At 38.2% G+C, this 18,351-nt stretch overlaps 1 protein-coding gene across 1 annotated transcript in view; it reads right to left on the reverse strand.

Annotated features, from left to right (window-relative positions):
* The window catches only part of LOC134536474 (homeobox protein HMX3-like), a 52,320-nt gene extending 46,731 nt beyond the window's left edge, over positions 1 to 5,589 (reverse strand). Inside the window, exon 1 of the mRNA XM_063376194.1 lies at positions 5,375 to 5,589. Within this exon, the coding sequence (XP_063232264.1) occupies positions 5,375 to 5,589 (215 nt within the window). The remainder of the gene's footprint in view (positions 1 to 5,374) is intronic.
* Between the last annotated feature and the right edge of the window lie 12,762 nt (positions 5,590 to 18,351).

Consider the following 18,351-nt stretch of genomic DNA (forward strand, 5'->3'; position numbering starts at 1 on the left):
CGACCGAAACGTCGGTGAATCATTCGCCAAGGACACGGCTACAACCCAGAAGCCAAGCTACTTGAATAGTCATAACCAAAAATAAAAGCAACTTTAAAAATACCTATAATTTATTAGCTAGGAAAATTATGGTGGGACGAACATAGCGGCAAAGATAGGCTATTTAACTTTTTTTTTTGGTTCTCTAGGGCATTACGAACGTGGCGCTAACTTTTAATTATTTTTTTCGAACAAAACGTTTTAATAAAAATATAAATTAAGACAGAATTAATCTGAAACATTTTTAAACATATTTTATACCACTGAGTACAGTATTTATTTATATTTATCGTTGCTTAAACGAAATTAACACTTCCTACAAACAATCCTTAACCTTACTGAGCTGATTCAACATTATTAGGGGCAGGAACTTTTCGCGAAAAGATATAAACACTTATTAGACTGCAACAAGGTATACCCGCACCTGTGGTTTCTTACTTGTGATTGGCGGCCGTCTGTGAGAGAAGTCGTTGCCTTGTTTGACCGAGCCACTGAGGACGCAATTTGCTTTCGCAATGAATCACTGTGATTGGTGTTTTAGAGTCGTCACGTACCTGGGAGAAACTCACCCAATCACGAAACACAAACGGTGCTACAGTGTTTTAACTTTCATTGAGTCTCGAAATCTTTTCGCGAAATCTGCGTGCCCCTAAACATTATTATTATATATTAATAATATTAAAAAAAAAGTAAGATGTGAACTATGTCCCTTGAGATTTAACAAGTGCTATCAGAACTTTTTAAAACCTTGGTATTACCTTGTACTATGATTATTTTAGTTTATCGAATAAATGCCAGGGTTGTTTCACTATCATAAAGTTTCAATTGGTACAGAAAAATATGTTTGTATCTACCCCTTTTTTATAAGAATGACCATATATGTATTTATGTTGCTACACGTGGGTCCGCCATCTTTGTTCCAAATTTCCCTTCGTCGACTTCCGTTCCAATTTCACGAAATTACTCCTAGCAAATGCCTAGGGACAGGAAAAATTCGCGGTTCCGATGGCCTTCAGGATAGACTGCACATTCCCCTGTACACTCGGGCAAATAACGCAAGTTCATTGGCTGCCGACTTGTGAGTCGTCTCAGTTAGTTTTGTCTGTGATTCGATCCTTCTTTGGTTGAGGATTTATAATTGGTTGAGATTCGTCCAGATGAACAGTAAGCCAATAGCAAAATCATCTAAAAGGTATATGTTTTAGAATTCTAGCCTATCGCCGAATGAATCTGCGAATTTTTCCGGTCTCTACAAACGCCGTATAGGCCTACCGAGAGCTAAGACGTTACACCTCATAAATTGTACAGTTAATTTGTTAAGTAGGGCCTACCTATATTCACAAAATATTTTCTTTTGCATATCATCTTACATACAATAAACCTGGATCCCATAACATTAAATGAACTGTTTTAAGTATTTGAGTAGCGTCGTATTAAACAAATTTCTGTTCAGCGTAAAAGCTGGTCAATAGATTACCTATGTAAAGCTTTGTCTGTTTAGTTACAGTTATGTATAGGTATTTTTAGCAGATCTTTAACTCATGTTTTTTTTTCAAATCCTGCTTAAGAGTAAGTATATAAAAACACAATATGTGACACTATAAAGACGAAGTTTTCAGTCATAATTATTCATATAGCTACTATTAGTATACATCACAGTCTACCATCAACTTACATGAGCTGATTTCCGTTAACTTAAAATTATAACACCGTTGTTTGTAGTATCACAGATGAAACTACAGTATTGCTTAGCTAGAACGTGAAAAGTTTATAAAAATGTGTATCAGATAAACATAAAAGTAAAAAAAAATATTTTACTGTGTTGGCACAATAATTAGACTCTCGTGTTTGGTGAAACATTGAAACGAATTGAACGTGATTCAGTCAGTAATTATAAAACTGCGTTCTTGTACAGACAAAAAGCTACCAAAGAAATAAAATTTGTGCTTGCAGACAAACTAAAAAATAGTAGGCTACATTTGCTTAAAAAAAAGTATTAGGCGTGTGGGCCAATGCGTGAAAAATATATATTACATAGGTATGGTTAAATAATATATATCGAGGAAATCACTAAAAATCATAATTTTATTTATTGTGTAAAGAACGTTTCATTACAAATGATTAGCCCACAAAAAACTACGATGACGACATCGTAACATTTTCCCCACAAAAAGACTATTCTAAAATTGCTGACAAGAAAGGGCGTGAGGTCATGATGTTAAGTCAAGTGTTATCATTCAAACATAATTTAAAAATTACGTTAATAAATTGATATATTTTTGGACGTTGTCGTTTCTGATTGGTAGGCCTACACATCAGCTACGCTTTTTCAAAATGAACGACGACTATACCATTGACCGACAGATAACATAACTTACTTATCAGTTGGAAAGATTAAATCTTATATTAATAATAATTAGAGACCTGCAAAATTCGCGGATTCATTGACCTCTAGGATAGACTCCACAGTCCTTCAAATACTCGCGGAAATGACACCTGTTCATTGGCTACTGACGCGTGAGACGTCTCAACTAGGCTGTCCGTAATTCGGCACTTTCATGGTTTAGTGTTTCCCATTGGCTCACAGTTCCCCGGTTAAAATGTGGGCCAATCGCAGAAGCGGTACGAAGGTATAGTTGCTTTTATGCTAGCCTATCGCGAAATGAATCCGCGAATTTTGCATGTCTCTAATAATAATATATTAATGTCCAGGATTTCGCCACTATTCACGAATGTATAATGTAAAAAATATAGATAAAAATTTTAGGACATAATTTATAAATCAATTAATAAATAAATTTGAAAAATATCTGGAAAAAAATGTGTTTAGGATTTTGTGAAAATCGATTTATGAATTATATAGGCCTATAAATAAAGATTTGTACGACAAAGCTGAATGGTACGCGATTTCATGATTTTTATTCATGCTATATTTATAATAGGCTATAAATATTTGCCTTTACGTTTTTCAGAACCAATTAATCAAAACTTTTTAAATTGACAATATAATCTATAAAAAACTAACCTTACTTATAGGCTATCATGAATTTATTGAAAACTGTGAGCAGAAATATCAAATTATTGAATGAAACTAATTTTTTTACTACCCCTATTGCTGAATTAAATCGCGTATTTGTGAGATTAGGTGGTTCCTTTCCTTTTCAATTATTTTGAAAGCCCTGCTCATTATCTTATTTTATTCAACTGTGAATTATCATTCACAACATTTTCAAGCAAACACTAACCAATGAGCTTGGATATTCCATAAACGTATAAAACTGCAAAATTGTCGGCGTAGGCTTATATCGTCTTTCTGTGGGGAATTTTACGAATAATCCAATTTCGCTATCGAAAGATTACAAATTGAGTTCATTAAATACGTTAAAATCCGAAATTGCTATATGTACCTATCTAATTGATGAAGCCTACCTCCACACACAGAAAAAAAAAGTTATTATTTAACTCCCACAAAATAATTTTGTTGCCTACAATATAGGCCCCTACACTACCAAATATTGTTTGGCGACAGCAAAATTATTTTTTTTTTACTGTATCTACACATTATATCATATAATTAGGGACCGGAAAAATTCGCGGTTTCGATGGCCTTCAGGATAGACTGCACATTCCCCTGTACACTCGGGCAAATAACGCAAGTTCATTGGCTGCTGAATTGTAAGTCGTCTCATCTGGTTTGTCTGTGATTCGATCCTTATTCGGTTGAGAGTTTTTTTTAATTGGTTCAGATTCGTCCAGATGAACAGTAAGCCAATAGCAAAATCATTATACAGGTATATGTATTTGTATTCTAGCCTATCGCCGATTGAATCTGCGAATTTTTCCGGTCTCTACATATAATGAATTTTAAGACCATTATAAAGGAGCTATTTTCACTCATAAATCAATGTACTACTTATCACCTAGATTCAGCCACTTTACTAATGAAACGATTATTCTCCACCAACAATGAATATATTGAAACTTTAAGTTTCCTATTAGGGATATAATCAGGCATAATTACATTATCAACAATTCGTCAGAAAAAGTTAGTTGTCACTAATAATTTTTGTTGTGTCTATATAATATTGTGTTGTTTCAACAATATATTTGGTAGGCTTTCTAATAGTAAAAACATTTTGAGGCAGTTACAAAACTGTTTTGTATTTCCTCATGGCACATCTGGTTGCAACGAGTTAAAATTCCAGGAAATGCATACCTATAGCTATAATATGTGTGTACGGTTTTTAAATATTAAATTTATTTCAATCCTATTATCCCTCTTAATTATTATAACGACGAAATCGTTTAGTAGCTTAATAAAGACTAATATATACTTATTATTAAGTTTTATCGATAACGATTACCAGGCACTTCTAAACACTAATTATCGCTGTTATTTTTCGAAGGTTTATTTAATGAATTAAACTTACAGAAAATTGTATCTTAGTCACAAAAAATATATTTTTAATAAATGCGAACTGTTAATATGCAGGTTATTGAGGTGACCAAGAAATTTCTGAGCTAGGTACCGGAAAAATTCGTGAATTCGTTCGGCGATAGGCTAGACTTCAAATGCATATAACTTTTAGATAATTTTGCTATTGGCTTATGGTTCATCTTGACGAATCTCAACCAGTTATAAAACTCTCAACCAAAGAAGGATCGAATCACGGACAAAAAAAAACAGCTGAGACAACTCACAAGTCGGCAGCCAATGAACTTGCGTTATTTGGCCCGAGTGTACAGAGGGAATGTGCAGTCTATCCTGAAGACCTTCGAAAGCTAGAAATTTTTGTGGTCCCTATTCCGAGCAATTGTACACACGTAGGCAATAACAACTGGCATAAAGACAGGAAAAAATTCGGCGGTTTTCATTTCGCGATAGGCTAGAATCCAAGCGCGTGTAACTTGTTGCCGCAACAGTGATTGGAACACAGTTTGCCTGAAAGGACTGTGAGCCCATGAACGACCCTCAACGTAAGAAGCATCGGATCACCAGGGACCGGAAAAATTCGCGGTTTAGACGGCCTTCAGGATAGACTGCACATTCCCCTTGCACACTCGGGCAAATAACGCAAGTTCATTATGGCTGCCGACTTGTAAGTCGTCTCGGCTGTTTTTGTCCTTGATTCGATCCTTCTTCGGTTGAGAGTTTTTAATTGGTTGAGATTCGTCTAGATGAACAGTAAGCCAACGGCAAAATCATCTAAGAGGTATATGTATTTGAATTTTAGCCTATCGCCGAATGAATTCGCGAATTTTTCCTGTCCCTGATGGTTAGTCGCGGTGGCAGGAGGCGGCAGGAGGCGGCGGGAGGCGGCGGGAGGCGGCTCACCTGGACAGCATGGCGGGGTCGGCGCAGGGCCCGGCCTCCGGCGGCGGCGGCGGCCTGCGCTGGGGGCCGGCGCGCCCCAGGATGCTCGAGATGGAGAAGGACGTGTAGAGCGGCGACTTGGTGGGCGGCGAGGCGGGGGCGGGGCTGGAGCAGCGGCTCGTCTCGGGGCTGCTCACCACCGACACCTCCACGTCGGGGGCCTCGTCGGCGCTCATGGCTCTTCACGGGCGCATCTCGCTCGGCCGCGACAACCGCACCGCTCGGCCGCCGGCAGACCACTGCCCGCCCTCCATCTTCCCGCCGCGGGTCCCCTCTCCCGCCTGCCCGCGCGGCGCGGCGGCGGGGGGAGCGGAGCCGGCGCGCGGGGACCCCGGCGGTGGGCGGGGCGCGCGGCGCGACTCCTGTTCCCCCGCCGCGCGGCGGGGCGGGGCCAGCCCGGCCCCTCCCCTCTCCTCTCCCTCCCCTCCACACCCTGCTCCTCGCGCGCTACGAGCGGGGCGACACCGGCGCAATTAACTGTGATTACGGCGCGTCGCGGCGCGCGCAACAACTGCGCATGCGCCGGCCGCGCGGGGGTTGGCCGCCTGGTCCGCGCCTGGCGGTGTGTGACATCCGGCAGTCGAGTCATCCCGTGAATGGAACGGAAGTGTGTAACCGCGACGGCGGATGGCGCGAATCCAACGTTCACAAAGCCAAATGTTAAACATTATAGTAAAAAAAACTGTTTAATGAATTTTTAACAAGATGGTCAGTATTTTAATAAAATTACTTATTAATTTTTTTTAAGTTATCTTCTCTTTTATCGGACCGTTTCTGCAAATCGAAAGTTTCGATAGTCGACGTAGCGGCTCCGGGAGCGTATATCTTAGCGGCGGTTGCGGAAACTACGAGTGATACGCGTCAATAAATGTATTTGAAAACAAAAAAAAATTCGCATATTATCACGCTCGGCATTATTTTAAATAATTTTACGTGAACTTCTACACTATTAAGTATAAGTTTATTTGCAACATTAGAACATATAAATTTGCTCGTTACAGGGGTTCGATCTTTCCACATCACTGACGAGTAGGCCTACTGAAAGACTAGCTCTAATTCTTAAACTATTATTAGATACATAGGCCTACCTATGTTTCAAATGCAATAATTCAAAATAGGCCTATATGCGTAATTTAATTAAATTAACAGTCAATAGGCTAATTATTGATAGGTATTTTTAATTAGATATTTAAACAGCGTGTATTGGACTCTACGTTAATGAAAACATAAACAAATTCGTGTTTTTTTAAGGGATAGACCTTAAAAAATTATTTCGGTAAGTTATTATTGTTCGTTTACTTGATGTAATGCCATAGTAATTTTGTCTTCGATTCTGCCCAGTTCAGCAGGTAGGCCTAATGTAAAATTAAATAAATATGAGAAGCCCTTTAGTAAAATTTACACACTGTATTAACCATAAATAAAATAAATTAAAATGTATTAAAATTAATTTAAATATTTAGGTTGATGAATATTGTTTAAAATGACTAGTAAATAAACATTAAGATGATTTTCCTGTGCTCTCCAGCTCAGAAAGTAAACTTAACATAAATCCCACCCTCATCTATGACTGGCCTAGTTTCGTATTAGGTCTCTAAAATACCATTTAGCCTATCTATAAAAAATACTGTGTTGCCAAATCATAAATTTGTTCGGAATTAATACACTATTATGTTCCTGGGCGTTTAGTCCATTTTAATATTACTTTAGGACCTTCTTAAAATAAAGTATTTTTATTATATTTATGTTATGTTAGTTATCGTGTCTGTGGCAGTTGAAGTAGTAACTTAAGTAGTTTGTATTTACTCTTTTATGTGCTTGTTTGTGTTCCTACTTGACGATGATGTAAATTATGTCTCACGCTCTTAAATAAAACAATTGAATCTGTTCTTTCAGAAACAACATAAGTCACTATTTTGGCTGCTTTGGGCGGGAACTTGTACGTGCAAGCGCTCAGGTTGAAACAAAAGGAAAACCAGTCATTTTCATAACTTGGAGCTAGAGACCGGAAAAATTCGCGAATTGCTTCGGAAACAGACTAGAATTCAAATACACTATAACTTTTAGATGATGTGGCTATTGGCTTACTGTTCATCTGGACGATTCTCAGCCAATTATAAACCCTCAACCAAAGAAGGATCGAATTACAGACGAACCAGATGAGACGACTCACAAGTCAGCAGCCAATGAACTTGCGTTATTTGCCCGAGTGTACAGGGGAATGTGCAGTCTATCCTGAAGACCATGGAAACCGCGAATTTTTCTGGTCCCTACTTGGAGCTATAGATGGTCATGAAAATCAACACTTATTGCAGGTACATCATAAGTAGGTATGAGCCGGAAAATTTCGCGGTTTCGATGGCCTTCAGGATAGACTGCACATTCCCCTGTACACTCGGGCAAATACCGCAAGTTCATTGGCTGCCGACTTGTGAGTCGTCTCGGCTGGTTTGTCTGTGATTCGATCCTTCTTTGATTGAGGTTTTATATAACTGGTTGAGATTCGTCCAGATGAACAGTAAGCCAATAGCAAAATCATCAGAGACGTAGGCTATATGTATTTGAATTCTAGTCTATCACCGAATGAATCTGCGAATTTTTTTCCTGTCTCTAATCATAAGTAGAAGAGTTACCTATGTAGTTTCTGCACTACCCAGTTAATACAAATTTACCTGAGCCTATATCTACCATGGAAACTATCGAGGCTGGCAACCCATTAGTAAAGATTGAAGGTGATCGTTGTTTCCAGAGGTTATGTTATTCTCGAACCTCGAGTGTGAGGTTGATGTTGATTGCAATCAGTGTAATGTCGTTTTCAGTAGACAAGTTTATAAACTGAGCATTGATTCAGGCAATAAATTTATGCTTCCGCTTGATAATAAAAGAAATAGGAAGCAACGGAAAATAAATTAATGCGATTTTAAACGAAATTTCCAACATAGTGTGACACCAGACTATAGTTATAATATGTAGGCCCCCTACCTAATGGCGTGTTTTAGAGAAAGAAGATTAAATTTTTTAAATTAAGGTTTGTAATACTGGTCAGCACAAGAGTAACTGACATAAGAAAACTGAAGGAACTATGTAACAATATTTAATTTTTTTTTATATAATATGCAATTTAAATAGGTATCTACTATTAAAGTTATTTTATGTGCAATTTCTTGTATTTATGCAGTACACAGAAATGTTATTGATTTAGATGTTCTATGTGTTTTAATTTAATTGTAAATAAATAAAGTTGAAGTTATTAGGGATGTGTTTATTTTAGAAACAACATAAGTCAATACATTTAAATAATTCAAAAAGGCAACAGAGAAGTGTTGTTTTTCTAATACAAGCACAGTTAAATTTAAATTATGATCAAGAATACATAAAAATGTATAAAAATTTTCATATAACAATGACATATGTATTGATACTTTTTCTACTATCTGAAAAATTAGGGTTCATTGAATTATGTACCTATGCTGTAAAATCATGTTCAACTAATTTAAGGCCCTATAATTTTTGCTTGTATGTGTGTGTATAATACATTGCAAATGTTTATTTTGTAGATTTTACGCTGTTATATTGCATATTTACAAGAACATATTTTTAAACCTATATCCCGAAGTAGGTACTTATTTATTTGTATGGTTACAATTTTGTTTATAGTGTATGGACTTCTAATAAGTTTTTATCGGTTTATCAGTTTGCTATTGTCATAGTAAAATCAGAATATTTCTATGGTATTATTATTTTTCAGCTCGAGTTCACAATTATTTAAATTTACAAATATTATTAAAGTTAAAAAACTAACCTAATTTTTGTACACCTTTTTTATATTGAAATTTTTTACTTTATATACATAATTTATTTTATTGCTATGATCATTAAAAAATTATTCGCCTCTGTCACAGAATTTATTTTTGGTATGACTTATTGATTAAACCTATGTACAGTAAATTTTATAATAACTGGCGTTTATATATATGTACCAGTTGTCATAATTTACGTTAATATACTATTATTTTAAAATACTAAGCAACTAAACTAAAAAAAATGTAAATGTAGAATTATTTCATTTATTACAGTGAACCTATGTTTCAATCAACAATAAGCAGCCGCAATTTAAATTGCCGGTAAACTAGAGTTCACTTAACTATTTTAATTGATTTTCCTTTTAAGTTTAATGACAGTGATAGTCATTTTCAACTTCTGAAGAATTATACCTATATTTTCGTACGAAAGATAAGTAATTGTTACTAAATCCACTGACAATATTGAAAATGATATTTGCCTTTATCATTAAATAATTTAATATTTTTATTGGTGTTAAACTTATAAACTTTTTTTTAATAATAAAACATTTTTGTAGACATACCAGAATATTATTTTTCATGAGGCTATATCGCCAAATATTTTTCGGTACCAGCAAAATGATTTTAAAAAGTCCGCAAAGTGGGTTATCATTGACAGAAATGGTTAACTTGCAATCATAAATGGTTTTAATGAAATCTTAAAATTATTATGCTGTTGCAACAAAATATTTGGGCAACATAGACCATGCGAAATATTTAATGGTGAATGCAAAACAGTAATGGAAATTTTTTTTCCGGCGTAGGATATTATAAGCTAAATAATTAATTAAAAATCACTGCTGGCGGAAAAGGACAATGATGGCCAGGTCTTAGGTCTATTCTTTATTTATTTTTTTGTATTCGTTTCGTAGGCCAATTCACCTAGTGTTTAATTTTTTTTACAGTGAAGACTTCTAAAAACGGATGTTTTCTCTAAACGTTTTACATCCACTAACTCAGTACCTACACGTAATGGAAGTGAAACTTCTTTGGAAATTAAAACCTTGACTCGTAAGTATAGGTTTATATTGTAAGGGTGTAACCTCTCGTGCCTAACGCGAGGGGCACAAGGGATGAAATGGAAAACAGAGGTGTGCAGCGTGTTAGACATAGATTCATCCAGAAACACACATACCCTTAATGACATACAAAGATGAAATACAGAATATTTTAACGAAGTACATTTGATTTCAGAGCTCGTAACAGAAGTCGAAAGTAACTGCGAACAAACAAACGAAACAAATGATTTAGCAGAGCCCTTATTTTAGTGAGACCAGCCTAACAAAACACTGGGCTTGCGCCTCGTCAACTACCACGCGACGTCGGCTTACACTGTCAAAACAAATTACGTGACAGCAAAAATAAACCATTCTTCACTGCTCCAGCCAGAACGTTTACACACAATAATGAAATATTATACAATGCAATCTGCTGTTTCTCTATGTAACACAGAATAGTAAACACGTTTTCTGACTTGGATACGCGATTAAGACACAGCATAAAAATTCTAATTATTTACGTTAAAACACTTGTGACTGATATTACTCTCAATGACATAATTATTACACATTACTGAACAGGTAAACAAGTGACAGATAAGTTAAACAGCAATTATTATGCTTAAACCCCGTTGCGTGGCCCTCTGCCCAAAGACTCCCTTACTAGATGCCAGCAAGTCGGATGGCGTCAGGCAAAAGCGTAGGTATCCCTGCAGCATGGCAGTGTTACACGTGGAGCCCGCTCAAGGCATAGCGGGCCCGACGAGTTCTCTGCACCGTCCGCAACCTACCAGCGTCAGACATCGTTTAACAGAAGCGTTCAAGACATGTTGCCCCTAAAGACCAGTGCCCACCGAAACAAATGCGGACAAAAGGTCCAAGCTCCCAAATTGCTTAGTAGAATTTTCTATCTGCCCAACTCTTCTTCCAGGACCATCCTTCTTTTCCTGTACTCAACCTGCCTGCTAATAATGCATGATATTTTGCATCCCGCTTGAAAGTGCCCAGGGTTTTCCCTCTGTCTATGGAGGTTTTACCTGGGCCCAACTTATCTAGTAATTAGTCTAGAATTAAGATAGGGGAGTTAGTCATGGCGCCAATTGCTGCCGTGGCTGGCCAATCCCCGAACAAAGCACACGATGCATGCCTCCCTTTCTGCATGGCTTAAACCCAGCATGATTAGGCGTAAGGGCTTCGGCCTGGGACGCACCTAGAGTCTTCCCTAACCCAGACCCTCCCAAACAAAATACACTTAGTTTTAGTTAGGTTAGGAAAAAAAAAATAAAGCGTTCAAGTGGTAATCTATGCAAGGTTTTACCCGGGCCCAATTTTAAATAGTTTTAGTCTAGAATAGTCAGTGAAGGGAATTAAGTCATAGCGCCAATCGCAGCCATGGCTGGCCAATCCCCTCCTAGCACATGATGCATGCTTCCTCTCCTGCATGGCTTAAACCCGGCATGATTAGAGCGCGTAGGCTTCGAACTGAGACGCACTTAAGAGTCTTCCCTACCCAGACCTCTCCCGAACACGCATAGCTAGAGACCGGAAAAATTCGCAGATTCATTCGGCGATAGGCTAGAATTCTAACACATATACCTTTTAGATGTTTTTGCTATTGGCTTACTGTTCATCTGGACGAATCTCATCCAGTTATAAACAATCAACCAAAGAAGGATCGAATCACAGACAAACCAACTGAGACGACTCACAAGTCGGCAGCCAATGACCTTGCGTTGTTTGCCCAAGTGTGCAGGGGAATGTGCAGTCTATCCTGGAGGCCATCGAAACCGCGAATTTTTCCTGTCCCTACTCATAGCTTTAAGTTAGGTTACGGAAAAAAAAAAACGATTCGGCCTTGAAATTTTACTTCCATCATGAGCCCAAAGAAGTTTCACTGTAAAAATCTGGCGACGCTGAAATGGTTTTCGTAAAAGACACCCCACTCGGACACGCCGAGCAGTTTCCTTGAAGGAGTGGGCGGGGCCGGTAATGACGCGTGTGGAGTCCCCCTTGGAGGGACCCGGGGCTCTGCCCCCCTCCACGGGGGTCCTCGGAGCGCCCCCGGCGTGAGACCGACCACTGCGCAGGGCGCGTTCCTTCATTCCCCCTCCCCTGGAGCAGGCTGCCTGCACATACTTGGCGACACTTCAACACTGCTCCCGAAACTCTTAAACATTTGAGGCGTGCGCTGCAATTAAATTTTTTGAAGTTATACTTCTTTAGGATGCGTTATGAAAAAATGATGAGAGTGAAATTTTAAGATGCGCGCGCATCACTGTAACACAAAATTAACAGGTTGAAGCTGCGCGCGCACCGTGTGACGACGTTTTCACAGGAAGATGGCTGATCCCACGTGTATGAACATGAACCCACAATAGGGGACATACCAAACGTATTGGTGTGCCAAATGATTGTGAAATTACCATGGAATTTTTTTTTGTATATGGAATACATCAATATATATTACTGGGTTAGGATTCTCACCCGGGCATTCATGTTTCGCGTTGTCCCAGCGCCTCCAAATAGTTCAAGTTATTTGTAAACCGTTCCCCGAATATCTTTCCAGTATTAACTGCGCACAATGATAAGCATAATAACCGCACAACAAAGTCCATTCGACTATTTTCTCAATAGTTTGAATGAGACATTGATTGTAGTATAAATTAGTTGGCTTCGTATTGTATCAAAAAAATATATATTTCATAGCCATGTGTTGTACAAAGTTCTTGTAGCATTACAAACTATTTCTTGGCAACTGGTTTGTAAAATTACATACATTTGTTTGCTGGTGTAGTTCGCCTCAGATGTATAGTGCTTCAGTGGCACGGCACCTATCGATAAGAGTCAATCAAATATCATATATTTACATTTAATCTTTTTAAAGAATTTTCATAGAGAAATTTTATTCAGTGGTCTTGAAATTAGTTCACCAGACATTTCTAGGCACCATGTTCTTTTTTTTATGGAAATTCCTAAACACTTAATTATAATTAGGCACTACTTATTTCACAAGCTATCGAAATAGGCTGTTTACGTATAACTATGGCAACTTACAGTTCCACACAACATGAATAGTAGTTGTATGCTTTCCCGGTCAAAGTCTGATAAGTAGGGGCAGGTATTTTTCGCGAAAAGTTCTGAACACTTATTAGACTGCAACAAGGTATACCCGCACCAGAGTTTTCTTCCTTGTGATTGACGGCCGTCTGCGAGAGAAGTCGTTGCCTTGTTTTACCGAGCCACTCAGGACGCGTTTACTTCCGCACTGAATCACTGTGATTGGTGTTGTTACAATCGATATGTACTTACCTGGGAGAAACTCACCCAATCACAAAACACAGACTGTGCTACAGTGTTTTAACTTTCATGGAGTCTGGAAATTTTTTTCGCGAAATCTGCATGCCCCTAGTGATAAGCGTTCTTCGTGTATATTTCAGGACGAATGTTTGTAACAGTTTGTACGCAGGGTTTTCGAATCACTTGCCCGCCCGTGGGAATGTTGACGGTGTAGCATTGCGGATGCTGCGATTTCAATGGCGTTGCCGCACCCCGCCTAGTGCATCGTCGAGCTGTTATTGTCGACCCTAGAGGCAACATTCGACTCCCTGGAGTGTCGACACTTCCCCCCCCCCTAACCCCCCCCCCCACCAAGGGCCACGCCCCACGACCCGGGAGCCACGGAGAAGAGTTTTTTCCCACTTGAAGGCATCTCGGCGTTGAATTAAAGAAACATAAAACGTCGGAGGACAATAGCCCTCAACGGCGTTACTCTTTCATCGGGACTTGAACCCGCGACGCGTCCCGCTGTTAGCTCGGCAGACCCAACTCCCTTTTAACCGCCCCTTCTTCCTCGTTCTCCACAATCCGCAAGGTCGATTAGGTCGAACATCGCCCAACACGACACTCAAAGGTGGATATAGGCCTACCTAAAATGCTTCCGTCGTAACAATCCAACAAATATTGACATGAACCTATCTGGTAGTTTAAGTACCTATAAGTTATGTAAATATTTTTTCTTCTCCTCGTAACTGTTCCACACACACACACACACACACACACACACACACACACACACACACACACACATATATATATATATATAATATATATATAACTTATTACTAGATACCTGTAAAAATCGCGGATTCATTTAGCGATAGGATAGAGTCCAAATACTTTTGACATTATTTTGCTTCAGTGATAGGGCCACAGTTTATCTGAAGGACTCTGGGCCAATGATAAATCTTTAACAGAAGAATTAGCTAATCACGATCATTCCAGTCAACAGGTGTTACGAGTCGGTAACCAATCAGCAGATGTAATTTGCACGGGTGCGTAGAGGATCATGGAGTCTATCCTTTAGGGATTTGAAATCGCGAATTTTACAGGTCTCTACTTATTACTTTCTTTTTCGTACCAATTAATAATCACTTTTTTTTTCTTTCAAGCGTATGGGATTTAAAATGATTAGGTATAATTTAGTTCGTGCTATAATTTTATTTCATTACATCGAAGTACAGTAAAGTAGAATAGTGATATTAAAAAAAGGAAAATAAATAATAATTAAAAATTCCACGCACAATTGCAGACTAACCGGGAAGGAATAACTCCCAAACAGCGGGTAAAATGATATTTTTTTCTTTCTAAAACTTTGTTATATTTACAGGCAGGTAAAATTAAGTGAATGAGTTTAGTTTGGTTCCTTCACTACCACTTCCCCAGTAAAAAAAAAAAAAAAAAAAAAAAAATCATTCCAAAACAACATCTGAAGATTTCGTCCGATTAAAAATTGCAACAAAAAAAAAATGTTTTGAATTAATCTCAGTGCAATGTTAACCAAACCCAATTAAAATATCAGAATTTTTTTTTCTTTGTCTTTCAGTCAACTCGAAAATTTTCACTGTTTTGATAATTTTTGTTTATGCAGTGAAGTATGCGCCGAACATATCGTTGGAATACCGCTGTAGGCTTCGGTCGGCGCTATTTAAACAAACGTAGGTGCCCGAGCAGGCATCCATTACCACTCCTCTGACCGTGGAACCACTCTGGCTAGGGCCAGGACGCCAACTGGTCGCGATCCAGGGATTTGGGCACTTGCAGGCCCCTCGCGCGGCGCATAAGGCGCTTAGCGCTGAATGCGGAACGCTCGGCCGCGCCCCGTGACGTGTTGACGCGCGGGTCGCTCATGCGCGCGCAGACGGCGGCCCTGCTTGGGGCGACAACCGCCCATGTCGCTCTCCTGTGTCCAGTGTCTCACTTCACACACTGTAACCCCGTTTGAACAAGTTCCTAATCCCTAGAGACAGGAAAATTTCGCAGATTCAATCGGCGATAGGCTAGAGTTCAAATACATATACATCTTAGATGATTTTGCTATTAGATTAATAGGGACCTGCAAAATTCGCGGATTCAGTGACCTCCAGGATAGACTCTACTTCACTATACACACTCGGGCAAATGCCACCTGTTCATTGGCTGCTGAATTGTGAGTCGTCTCAACTGAGTGTCTATGATTCGACACTTCTATGAGTGAGGGTCTCTAACTGGCCCTCATTGCTCCAGGATTAACAGTGAACCAATTGCAGAAGCAGCGCTAAGGTATAATTATTTGAATTGTAGCATATCACGAAATGAATCCGCGAATTTTGCAGGTCTCTATAGATTACTGTTCATCTGGACGAATCTCAACCAATTATAAACCCTCAACCAAAGAAGGATCGAATCACAGACAAACCAGCCGAGACGACTTACAATTCAGCAGCCAATGATCAATGAACTTGCGTTATTTGCCCGAGTGTACAGGGGAATGAGTAGTCTATCCTGAAGGCCATCGAAACCGCGCATTTTTCCGGTCCCTACTAATCCCACAAGACACGCGAAACTAATTATGGGCTACGTATTTCTTATGACTAGATTACACATTAAAAGTACTTTTTTTTTACAAATTTGTGCAGTATTATACTTGTTTTATGATAGCAAATAACACGCATGAAACATGCTACGAGTGTTTGAAAATTTGCTGCCAATCTTAGAAATACATCGGGCAGGATTTTATAATTTATATCCGTTTTAATTGGTGAGTTTTTAGCTTGTGGTAGTTCTACGTTATGTTTTATAACTTGTGATACTTATACGTGTGTGATTCGGTGTTGCGCATTTCTAACTTACGTGTTTGTAAATTATCACAGTTCTAAGTTGTATGTTTCGAAGTTGATATTCTAATTCAAGGCGTTTCTAAATTTTGATTTTCTAAGTTATGATGGTTCTAAGTCGCGTGTTTCTAGCTTGTGAAATTTATATTTCATTTGTTTCTAACTTGTGATGATTCTAAGTTGTGTGATTCGGTGATATAGGAATGAATATCCCTTGGTTAAGGGGGTGCCTCTCATTTCAGGTCAAGATTTTATATTTACAGTAATTACAGATAAACTTGTAGACGTTTTCAATTGTGTAACTTTCACGAAATGAAAAATATATACAGCGCATACTTTTTGCATAATTAGCTGCCAAAGTTACATTTTTAACCTTTTTTTGGGTTGTACAAATAAGGAGAATTTAATTTATTGCAGAATTGAAACTTTTTAGGTTTAACTGCAATGCCACTGGCTTCTTGAAATGGTTTGAATTTCTTTCAGAAAATATTAATTTTTTTTCCTGGCATTTCAAGATTCTCACATTTGTTACGTTGTTGACAGCCAAGAAACATGAAATGAGTTTTTGCTTGTTTCTGTTTTAAAAAAACTGTTGTGTTTGTTTCGTCTTTTCGTTTTGTCGTGTTTTTGTCTCGTTTTGACTGTTTTGATCAATATTTTTGGGTTCAATATTTTTGTGCTGTTATCATTTGTGGGGGTTTATTTTCGTTCTCTTCTGTTTTTGGAAAACTATTGTGTTTGTTTCGTCTTTTCGTTTTGCTGTGTTTTTGTCTCGTTTCAACTGTTGTGCTGAATTTTTTGGGTTCGGTATTTTTGTGCTGTCATCATTTGTGGGGGTTTTTTCGTTTTGTTAGTCCATTTTTCTTTGTTTTTCTTTGTTTGTTGACCATATTCCTGTTGTGGAGTATTGTGTGGTGTTTATATCCTGACAACAGCAATTTTTTGCTTAATTTGTGTTTTTTGTAGTTTTCTTCTACAGACATACATGTGCATAGCAATGGCGTATGTCCAAAAGGTTACATCAAGTTTCTATATAATACTAAGTACTCTTTACGAAAATTTGTGCATAAATGTATATATATATATTTAATTATTCATTCAAGCATTTTTTTAAACCATGGAAAAGATAATCGAATACTCAACAACTTGTAATTTTTTTTATTATGCTTAAAATGTGCCAGTTTATACTGGATAGGTATTCAGGGAACTGTTTACAATTACTTAACCATTGGAGGTACACGAACAACACGAAGCATAAATGCCCGGGTGAGAAAATGAAACAAGTATTACTATAGTTATATATATATATATATATATATATAACGTAAATGTACGAATATACAAATATCTGTAATTTCACATGAATATTTATGTTTCAGTTACGAAAAAACAGGGGGGTGTCTGTATAGTCGGTTTACGGACGATAATTTTACGTGATAACGTCATAAGAAAACATTGATGAAAAATTGTCTATTTTTTTAATTTTCAAATATTATTTACAGTTTTTTGCAAATTTGATTTAAATAATTTGTTTAAATATGATCACGAACAATTAGTTAAAAAGCCCGCCTTAACCTGTTTGATATTAGGTATAAGTAGAAGATTTTCTCGCACGGTGGTTAAGGCCGGTTCTTGCACGCTCGGCTCAGGCGGAACGTGACAATGAGTCATGCTTTTTTTCGTGCGTGCAGCCGGCGTTCATCGATTTATAAGACGTTATCACGTCAAAAAAAAAAGGAAGTAGGTATAGGTAGTGTGTGACGTTATTGCACCTCCGGAGAAGCCCGGATCTCGCGCCGGGGACTTGTGACCGTGTTCAGGCCAGGAGGGCGGGCACAATGCGGGGCCTTAAAGCCCTTCAGCCTCAAAGCAAACCGACGATCCTCGAGAGTGGAGAGCGTGTTACCCCCCCCCCCCCCTTCCCAACCCTGCTTGTGTGCGGAGTT

Source organism: Bacillus rossius, chromosome 11, assembly GCF_032445375.1.
Source record: "Bacillus rossius redtenbacheri isolate Brsri chromosome 11, Brsri_v3, whole genome shotgun sequence".
Taxonomy (NCBI): Eukaryota; Metazoa; Arthropoda; class Insecta; order Phasmatodea; family Bacillidae; genus Bacillus; species Bacillus rossius.